At 33.2% G+C, this 11,458-nt stretch overlaps 1 protein-coding gene across 1 annotated transcript; it reads left to right on the top strand.

The window, feature by feature from the left end:
- The first annotated feature begins 5,018 nt into the window (after positions 1-5,018).
- On the top strand, positions 5,019-6,690 carry LOC127086818 (malonyl-coenzyme A:anthocyanin 3-O-glucoside-6''-O-malonyltransferase). The gene has a single exon (XM_051027634.1). The coding sequence runs from the start codon at positions 5,028-5,030 to the stop codon at positions 6,501-6,503; it is 1,476 nt and encodes a 491-aa protein (XP_050883591.1). The 5' UTR covers positions 5,019-5,027; the 3' UTR covers positions 6,504-6,690.
- Positions 6,691-11,458: the final 4,768 nt, after the last annotated feature.

The raw sequence follows: 11,458 nt of genomic DNA, 5'->3' as shown, positions 1-11,458 counted from the left end.
ATTTAAAATCAAATTCATTTTTCACCTTAGGGCATTCAAAAACCTTTAAAAAGGACATGTTATTTTCGTTCTACCACAATACAAACAACGCTTAAATCTCCCATGTGCGAGTATACAAGCAATGTTTAGCTACTAGAACGCGAACGTTAACACCATCCAATAAAAACAACCAACAAATTTGTATTTTCTACCACGAAATACATGTTGGTGTAAGCCCTAAAGGCCAATACTTTTGGTACTTGTATCGAATTATTTATTAATAATAAAATGTTTTTTCTTTATTATGTTTGTTTAATAAAGTCCCTAGAATAGCTAGTCCGTTTAATGTATCAAGTGTGACTTAATCATGAGATCCCATTAAACATAAAGACACTATTCTTAAAGTATCCGTAGTCGAGCTTTATTATGAAATGGGATAACATTAAAGCATTAAGACTATTATGTATATAGACTGATGATCACATCTCAGGGATCATGGATAAGGAGTTATCAAGTCTTAAACATAGGTATGCATATCAAGAGTAATATTTATACTGGATTGACCTGCTATGAGAATACTATAGAGAATGTTATGCAAAGTGTCATAAGTTATTCTCATGGTGATAATGGTGTATGCCACCTTTTGACCTGAAACCACTATGGACCCTAGATGTAGAGTCGAGTGTCTTATTGCTGATCAAACATTGTCCGTAACTGGATGACCATAAAGACAGTTGATGGCTACTCCACGAAGCATGCTAAGGGACATGAGTGACGTAGATGGAATTTGCCCATCCCGCGTAACAGGATAAATCTTACGAGAAATTTAGCACATGTCCTAGGATCAATCTGATCGATCCTGTAAAGGACCAAATTTAGAAAATTGGAAGATCAACGGTTGTTTACCATTTTTCAAGGTAAACAACCTGATAACAAATTTAATTAACCTAGTTTACACTAATAATAAAAATGCAACTTAACCAACCTCCAATTAAGCTCATCACCATTCAGCATAACTAACCTCTTAACTTAATCTAAAAACCAATTCGCTAACTAACTGTTCCTATTTCACTCTAACAACTAATCCTAGCTTCACTAATTGATTCCATATAACTATCACTAACAGAAATTTAACACTGTTAACTTCATAACTAAATTCTTCATGAAATCCATTAACAGTAATGATGCCCTAACTACTACAATCTATATAATCGTCATTCTAGCTTCAATCTCTATCAACAATAATTGCTGCAAAATTCACTTTCCTGACTCTTTCTCCCAAATTACCTCACCACTCTACAAAGCTTTGTTTGCCATTGTTAAGCAAGCTTCTTCTTGAAGCTTGTTACAAATTGAGCATTTATCCACTCCTATCCACTTCTCTACACTCTCACAAGCGCAATCAACAACAATAACATAAGAATTCCAGTCCTACAAGTTATTATTCAAGAAGAAGAAGAAGTTTGCGCTGCAAAAGAAGATTTGAGTTTGAATTATCTAGCTCATTGAAGATTTGCTGGTAGGTTGGAAGATCCTTCCATTCCATCTTCTTTGGCCTTGGGTCAGTTACCACGATGTAGTGATGTAGTTTCAGGTGTGGGGAATCAAAACCCTAACGTATCAGGCTTTGATCCCTCATTAACACCGTTTATTTTTGTTTTGAAATTTAGGGTTCCTGGATGTTTTGGTTCGATTTAGGGATTGGCTTGAGTTTTAGGAGAAATCATTGCTAAAATAAGAAAGAAGAGGTTGAAACGAGTAATTTGATGGTGTTATTTGGTTGTTTTGGACCAACTCCGCCGCCTCCGATACGGTAGAGCAAAACACCGGTGAGGGAGTATCTTTGAGAGAGAGAGAGAGATACGTGAAACAAAGTGAAACAAGGATATGAAATAAATATGATACCTAACCTCTCCCTTTGCATATCGTTTGGTCTAAAAAGCCTTAGGCTCATAATACTTTGCTATATGCATCCATACACTGCTTGGCACACCTCTTTTCTGAACTAAGTTAACAACAATGCAGCTTTGGCCCAACGCCAGTTTTCCAGGCCACATATCCCCCTAGCCAGATGCACCCTCTGCAGTAGGTATTTCATTTTAATCATTGTTTTTTTCTTGGGCTAAGCATTTTCCACATTTTATCCATGTTAGAATACACATTAAAAATACTTGAAAAAATACTAAAAATAAAATAACTCTTGAATTAGGCTTTGATTATGAATAATTCTTGATTTGAGTTTAATTGCTAATTGCCATTTTAACTCCATTTTCTTAGCATGTTAGGACTTAAGGTGAAGTTTGAAATTTTCATGTCATGTTGCTTTTTGTATGATCCCATATACTTTTGATTCTCAATATAATTATGACCCATATTTATTAGTTGATTAAAGTTATATTTTATCAATTGATTACACTTGTCTTAAACTTGTTCTAAATAGTTTGCTTGCGTCCCTATCCAGTCAAGTGATCATAAGTCCCTTGATCATTTGATTGAATTAAGCATTGGCACTTGCCTTGTACTTGATCTTAAGTCGAAGTTTCACATCCAAGACCTTGGAGACAAAAAGGACATCAAGACCTTGATCACTGCTGAGCTTCCTTAATTTTCTTTCCCTTGTTCATTTAAGACTAAAATATTTTTGCAAATAGATTAAAAAACACTTAAAAAACTATGCAAATTGTGTGCCACGAGACTTAAGAAATGGAGAAGGATGAGAGAGAGATATTCCTACCCTTGTTCTAAATATCTTTGAATACGGGACACCTGACCCAGTTTTTCAAAGTATTCACCTACAATCATAGACTTTAGCGCAATTAAAATCAAGATAATTTTTTCAAATTTAAAATCAATCTCAAGCCATCAAATTCATTTTTCGCCTTAGGGCATTCAAAAATCTTTCAAAAAGGACATGTTATTTTCGTTATACCACATTACAAATAATGCTTAAATCTCCCATGCGCGAGTATAAAAGCAACGTTTAACTGCTAGAACGCGAACATTAACACTGTCCAATAAAAACAACCAACAAATCTGTATTTTCTATCACGAACTACGGAGCTCTGATTTTCTCTTTGTACTATGAGAATAAGTTGGCATGAGGGTTCGAATCTTTGGCGAGCACACTAATTAATAAATTTTTTACCCCCTTTTATCATTTATAAATAACCTTTAGATAATAACACCCATTCACGCAAAGAACAATCGAAATGGGTCCCGTTGATTACAACGAATGTGAGGGGTGCTAATACCTTCCCCTTGCATAACCGACTTCCTTACTCTATTTCTCCCCCCTTGGATTTTATCGATATTTTCCCTTTCCTTTGGAATAAATAAAGTTTGGTGGCAACTATGTTGCATTTTCGAGTGTGTGATACGTTAAGGTATTTTTCGCGGCACGACAATGATCTCTTAGTCTATTAACCAATATTTCAGCATTAAGTTTCAATAGTTAAAATGGATACTGAACCTAAACCTATGTCAAGACTTTAGTATATCCTATAGATGAAATACTTAAATCCAGTAATGACCAGTACCTTTAGAATATCAAGTCATACCATGGAAACATGTTTTATGTAGCTAATTTCAAAACAAGCATTGAGAACAAAGACTTTATCAATATTAGAACTTAAGAAAAATTACATAAAACATTATGGTTGGGATCAAAAGATGAGTAATATGACAACTACATCTAATCCCAACAAAAGAGAAAATTAGCTACGTTTACTCATCGTATCTTTATAATCAAACCCTAGAAGATAGAAGTTGAAAAATATTAACGACGATTCCTCGAGGAGCGCGTCCGCCCTCATTCTTCTTCTCTTATTCTCTCATGTTGTGATTTACGGTGAGAACCTACATTCTCTAAGAACTACCTTAAATACACTTACATGTCTTAAATGAACTGACTGACACTTCTATTTATAAGGTTTGAAATGGTAGGCTCGCTTAACACATCTATTTTCACCCTTTCAAAGCAATGTCATCTCACCTACAACTTGCTTTGCAATCTTAGTTCACTAAACACACCGCCCAGACTCGCTTAGTGTACACACTATTTCTTCACCTTAAAGTAACTTAGCCCCGAAGTCATAAATTGATCTCTAAGTGCACCTATGTTCTTGGTTTAGCGAGGTTAGCCACCTTTGCTCGCTAAGTGCGCCTATGTTCTTGGTTTAGCAAGCGTTGCTTGTTGAGAAAGTGCTTTGGCCTGATCTTTGTGTTGTTTTGGTGACTTGTTAGTCTTTTTTCTTTGTTTTTAGTTGATATAGAGTTAAAATGTACATATAAATATTTTATTAATTAATAGAATATTTTTCATTTATTATTCGTAAAATAAATTAATAAATACCGACATTTTTAACACTTATAATCTTGTTACTCCTCAATGGCCGAGAATGTTAGAGGGGTGGTTCTCCTCATTAGTCTTTCATCTGAAGTATGCATTGATTAGTAGGAACTTTAGTTTTTAGGAATGAGTAAATCACCAATTTGCATGTTCTTGTTAAGCTGAGGTGAGTACATAGGTTCCTACAACCCTGGATCTTGCTATAGAATTTGTTATATTCTTTAAGATGTAAATTTCTTTAATGAATCATCCATAACATATTTAAAATTTCTTTAAGATGTAAACCGAGGCTTGCAAAGTCAACAAAGAGAAATAAGAAGAAGTACTACTTAACCTAAATTCCCAAAATAAAAAACTCATTTAAATTAGTTAATGTATCATCACAATATTCCCTTCCAAGTAACTGCCACCCTTGCCTAAAATAATAAAAACTTAATGGACAAATTCCATGACGGTTCCATAATATAATAAGAAATAAAACAGCAAAGCCACGACTTGACTAATTCACTTATCTTTAAGAAATTTCCAAGTTTAGTCCCACCCCTTGCCAAGAACTTGTACTACACAAATTCCTGTCGTTTATCATTAATAATTTTATAAGCAAAGGTAATGTAATATTTAACAAATAGAGTTTACAAATATATGTACCTATGTAACTTCCTTTTTGATAAATTGACTTGGTCATTTTGGAACCAACGGAATGTATATTTATACACACATTACTTACCAATCATCATCATTCAATTTTTCACAAATGGCATATGCTACAAAACTTGAGCATAAGTTTATTGAGCAGACTCTAATTATTCCATCATCAACAACGTCAATTTCTCTCCCTCTCACATTTCTTGATATCCCTTTGGCGGGTCCAATTTATGTTAAACGTCAATTTTTCTATCGCTTTTCGCATTCGCCGGATTATTTTTACAAAACAACACTTCCTTCTCTCAAACACTCTCTTTTGCTTACTCTTCAACATTTCTTCCCTCTCGCGGGAAATCTCTTCTCTCCACCATCACCCGACAAACCGTTTATCGTCTGCACGCAAAAGGACTCTGTCGTATTTACCATTTTCGAAACTTCCGCGGATTTCAACCATCTCTCGGCCAATAAGCATCCCAAAAATATCTCAGACTTTAATCACCTTGTTCCAAAATTAACCCATAAAACAACCCTAGATGATAATGAGATTGAAAGTAACACCTTCATTTTCCCTTTGTTGACTTTACAAGTCTCGGTTTTCCCTAACCAAGGTCTTTGCATCGCAATCACATATTGTCATGTCATGGATGATAATTGCTGTAATCATTTCATGAAAACTTGGTCTTCTATCCATGGAAATTTTGAAGAAGTTGACATGAAGTCAACACCTTGTTTTGATAGGAATATTTTGAAGGACCCAAAAGGGCTTGAGAATGTTTTCTTAAGAGACTATTTTGAAGAAAGAAAAACATGGAAGAATAAAGTTACTACTCAAACTCAAAGTCAAGTTACCCAAGAAAAACACCAAGACTATGTCAAAGCAACTTTTGTTTTTGGAAAAGAAAAAATTGAAAGTATGAAAAGATTCATACTCAATCAATGGAAGAAAAATGATCACGAGATTAAAGCGCCAGAATTTTTATCTAAATTCGTCGTAACTTGTGGATTTATATGGGCTAGTTTGGTTAAAACAAGATATAGAAACGACAACGATGACGATGAAAAAGAAGAATATTTTCGTTTTGCAGGTGATTGTAGAGATAGACTTGGATACGCGATACCGGAAGGATACTTTGGAAATTGTTTAACGCTATGTCATGCAACGGCGAAGAGAAAGGATCTAAAAGGAGAAGATGGTTTTGTGAATGGTGTTAAGGTAATTGAAAGGGCGGTAACTGAGATGAAAAAGGAACCTTTTAGAGATGCGACGGAATGGAGGGAGACATTTAAGAAAATGTATGAGTTTGGAAGTGTGTTGTTGGTAACAGGATCACCTAAGTTTAATGTTTATGACATTGATTTTGGATTTGGAAAACCTGTTAAAGTTGACATGTTGCATTCGTTTAAATGTATGTCTATTGCTGAAAGTGGAGATGGAGAAGGTGGACTTGAGGTTGGGTTGGTATTTAAGAGTGGGGAGTTTGAATATTTTTGTTCTGTCATTGAACAAGGACTTGAAACTTTTAAATTTTAAGAAAGGTGTTGTCGTTGTCTTTTACTTCTTCTGTGTATGATTTCTCTATAGTATAAATCGTAGTCTTTCAATTAATCTTATGGTTGAGACTTTAGATAGAAAAATTGAGAATCAAATAGTGCAAACACAATTATATATCCAACGCATAGTGCTACTTGAACAATGCCATAGATTGTATTTGGTTCTATCATGTAGTTTGACCGTTTGACCGTGAAGAATTAGTTTCTATGTAATTGACAGAATAATATGCCAAACTCTTAGAACTAGAACCATAAGCAACTACATAGACGGGATTAAAGATTTGGAAATTCTTGTATGAAGAAGGAATAAATTAGAAAATACAATTGAGGTATCAAGTGTCGTCTTGTTTTCTCTCGACATAAAGTGGTTGTTGAGTCAAGATATGTAGGTGTTTAAGTTTCAGCTGTTATTTTTTTTCTCATTTCACTTTACATGTGGTCAAGCTTTGAAATAAGTGGAATCGCAGCCTTGAGAATCAGAATTCCTTGCTTCAACATGTTTTTGAGTGCTTAGCTATTTGGAGAGATGCATATGATCTTGCGAAGTTAGCCAATAGTATGTTGGGCATCTCTGAGCAAGATAATATGGATCATGGGAGAGTTTATATTGAGGAGAAAGATAAAAGGATGGTTTCTAACGTCTAGCAATGCCTCCAGAAGGTTGTAGATGGTCACTTGACAACGTCTGTGAAAGTGTTGGGTCAACCGGCCTGTCCCCTGTAATGGACATACGATGAAAATTTTTAGGCTAAACATCTATACATAACACCTCCTTCCATGTCGACCACCTTGTCCTTCAAAGCGTGTCTAGTGACTGAAGTTGATACTATCTTCTGGTGCATTAAATTATTTCCCAAAGGGACATCAAGTGGTACAGATGGCATGCGAGCACAACATGTATTAGACGCAATGCATGGATAAAGTTCTGCTATGGTAAGAGATATTTTTTATGTAATCATTCTAGTTCTTAATTTATGGACGGGAGGAATATGTTTGATGATTTTGACAGAGTTTATTGTATCCGCACCTTTGACGTCGTTAATAAAGCCTAATGGTGGGACACATCCAATTGTCATGGGTTCTATTTGGAGGAGGTTGATATCCAAAGTTTATATAAAAAGAGTAAATAAAGATGTGGCATGATATTTCAATGAATTCTAGTTTGGGGTCGGGGTATCTAGTGGTGTTAAGACCATTTTGCATATTGTCAATAGAGTGCACAGAGATAAGGTTGTACCTTGGTGATATACATATTGTGTCAGTCGTTGGAGTGCAACAAGATGACTCGTAAGGGATTCTCCTTTTTTATCTCGCGTTAAACCCATTTTATCATCAAATTAGAAACAATTGTAAGATTTTCATGCATGTTGTCTTGATGACGAGACTATCATAAGGGATTAAGTACATGTGGCTAAAGCCGTTGATATCATTCGGAGTGCCCTAAAGTATAACATATTTTTCTGAGTGCCCTTTTTAAAGGGATTTAAGATGGATTTTTCAAATTTTTAATCGATCCTCTTAGCAGAACAATCTCGATACACTGACATTGATTAAACCATTAAACGCAAAACAATTAACATATCAAGGATTTTATGAATAGCTCTTGAAGCATAATTTAGCTTTGATCACGTATGTGGAAGATACCATTGTCTCTTCGAAGTTCACGTGAGTATAAAGTAGAACGCAGTGCTAACCGATTTTTAAGAGTGATGACAACGATTATGATTGCAAGGGAGAGATCTCTTATATTGAACTTTACCAAATTAAGCCTAATCTTAGTTATATTTAATTAAAATCCTTTAATTAAATAAAATGAAATATCATTTATATTTAATTAAACTATTTAAATTAAATAAAATAAAATATTAGTTAAATTAAATTATATTTAATTTAATTAACTATCAATTCTCATGTATTTAATTAATTATATTTAATCAAATAAATTATATATGTGTTAATTTATTAAATAATTTTAAATACTATTAACGTATAATTAAATTAAATTATTTAATCATTCATTCAACTGTCATTATCCTATGAGTGTGACCTTGCATGTATCCATAACATTTACAACAATATTAAATCACAATAATTAATAATATAAATAGTGAGCGGGATCTAGCAACAGATCACTACTACACAAGTGACAAGAATGTCGTGTGATCTAACCTTTTATGATAATGATCATGTGTATAATTACTTTTTCCCCTTATATCTAATTGAACATAAGACATAGAATGCGACATCCTTCTATAATCCATTATTATATTTCTTGATCCTTGGGTATACTTGATAATAAAAAATAAGATAAATATCTCATATTTAATTATTTGAGCACAATCGTACATTTTAGACTCATACTCGATCATGGGGAACATCAATATTACTCCTGTATATGTAGGAAAGATAAATCTCATATGAGCCACTCTGTACATCAGCGTAATTTGTAGAGTACCCATCAATCATCTTTATGATCATCCTATTACTGACAATGTTTGATCGTCAATAAAGTACTTGACACTAAATCTAAGGTCCATAGTGGTTTTAGGTCGAATGGTGGTATACACAATTATCACTATGAGAATAACTTTTGATAGTTATATAATATATTATGTTGTATTTTCATGGAAGGTCAACCCAGTATAAATATTACTCATAATATTTATACCTATGTGAATACTTGATACCTCATATCCATGACACATGAGATGCGATCATCAATCTACTAACATAATAGCCTATGTGCATCACTATTGTCATATGCGATATTAATCTTGACTACTTATACTTTAAGAATAACATTGTTATGTTTAATGAAGTCTCACAATTAAGTCATACTTATTGGATCATTAAACAGAATAATTATTCTAAAGTCTTTATTATGTCATATACAAATAAAATAAAATATAATTCCTGATAATAAGTATATACATTAAAAAAAACAATATAGATCAAGCTCATGATACAAAAGTAAATATAACCAATATTGATTGACTATTAGGGCTTACTCTAACACTTTTTAGTAAAAATGTTCAAGACATAAACGTTAAGTTTGACATGATCACAAGACAAAAATAATTTTTTGGTGTTTTGCAAGCAACACATTCTTGATAGCCTACAAGCGTACAACTCTATCAGAGTGTAAAAAGTATCGTTCTGCTGAGGACTGGTTTGGTTACTGAATTCATGTGTTTCATTATTGGCTAAAATGACGAGAATTTGGTTTGAAATGGTTTGTGATTTATTTAAATATTTGTAGTATATAGACTCCGAAATGCAATTTATGCCTCTCACTCACTCATGTACAACTCTCATTTTTAATTATGTTATGAGAATTCATGTTCTTGCATAAACAAAATAGATTAAAATAATCATCATATTTCATTTCAAAGCATATAATATTGTCTTAAGTCAATGAATCACCTACTTTTGTAGCATCATTCATTTGCTAAGTGTCTTTTAAGTGAAGTTACTATTTAAATGGTTTTTTCCAGTTAAATCAGAGATACTTTCATAGCCTTAGTTTAACCGGATACATACACACACAAAGACAAGAATAACTTGGTGTAGTTGTATTACCTATTTCCATAGGTAATATAAAAGTTAGAAATTCACTCATAGAATTTGGTGCTAGTGTAAATTTTATACCACAGATAGTAGTTCAAAATATTGATGACCTCAAGATAGAATCAACCAAGATAACATTACAAATGGCTAATGAAACATCCATAAATCCACTAGGAATAATTAAAAAATGTTATGATAAAAATTGACAAATTCTCATTACCTGTAGTTTTTATGGTGTGATGTTCAGTTATCAAAAGTAAATATTATTTATATCTTATCCACAGGGAGTGATGCGATATCATTGTCGTTCAATAATTAGAATGTTTTAAGTAAATAATCAGTAATTTGTTTTGATCATAAAAGTACAAAAAAGTAGAAACGGTTAAAGATTAAGTAAATAATAGATGAATAAACTTGTCGAGATTATATTTCATTTACCTATTTCGCATAAATTCCACTTATCGGTTGTATGAATCCTAATTATCTATTATTATTATCACGTAATGCTCACCGACATCATTTATGTCTAAACAATGTCGATGATTCTACCATTTTGTTTAATCGACGATCTCCCATCCTATTAATAAATACGGTAGCATTACAAATTGATACACTGAGTGAATACCAAAACAAAATCTATGTCTAGAATTTAGTTTGTGATAGATGATTCTCTCAAGTCGGGATCCGAAAAGCATTTCTCAACAACAATTCAAATCTAAAAGATAATATGAAAATAAAGATAACATCGATATTGATTAATAACTAGTTCACACAATAATGATCATAAGAAATACATACGATTACGGCTAAATACATCTAATCCCAACAAGAGAAGAGTTAGCTACTCATGGTAGGTTGGTGTGGGTGAGAATAAATGAGATGAATAAGCCTCAATCTTGATTTCTCGGCAATTTCCTCTTATCCACCTTCGAGATCTCATAACCCAATGATTCTCTCATTTTTACTAATCAGATATGTCTAAAATAAAATAGAAAAACTCCCCAAAATACATGTTCGGAAAAGTATATATACTAAACTAAAAATTATAGTGGCGCTAAGGCCCTTATTCATGTGCTAAACACGACCAAGTTCCTTCACAATGAAGAAATCTATCATGTCATCATTTTTAACTGCCTTAGCGCGTTAAGCCCTAAAATGGTACGCTAAGCGCGCTTGCGCTACAACCGCGTTAAGCCCCAAGATCCTGGGGGACTTTGTGCAAACTCATTCTTCTGGATGATTGTAGCATGCTACAAGCATAATTCTATGGATTTCTTTTGCATTTGAATGCTTGTAGCACACTACAAGCAGAAGTCTCTAGATTTTGCTGCACTTGAATGCTTTTAGCACGCTATAAGCACAACTCTC

Source organism: Lathyrus oleraceus, chromosome 5 (genome assembly GCF_024323335.1).
Source record: "Lathyrus oleraceus cultivar Zhongwan6 chromosome 5, CAAS_Psat_ZW6_1.0, whole genome shotgun sequence".
Lineage (NCBI taxonomy): Eukaryota > Viridiplantae > Streptophyta > Magnoliopsida > Fabales > Fabaceae > Lathyrus > Lathyrus oleraceus.
This window is presented reverse-complemented; position numbering and strand designations above follow the sequence as displayed.

What these genes read in the sequence shown, in the direction of transcription:
- LOC127086818 (XM_051027634.1), top strand. Translation starts at nt 5,028, where the DNA reads ATGTATATTTATACACACATTACTTACCAATCATCATCATTCAATTTT.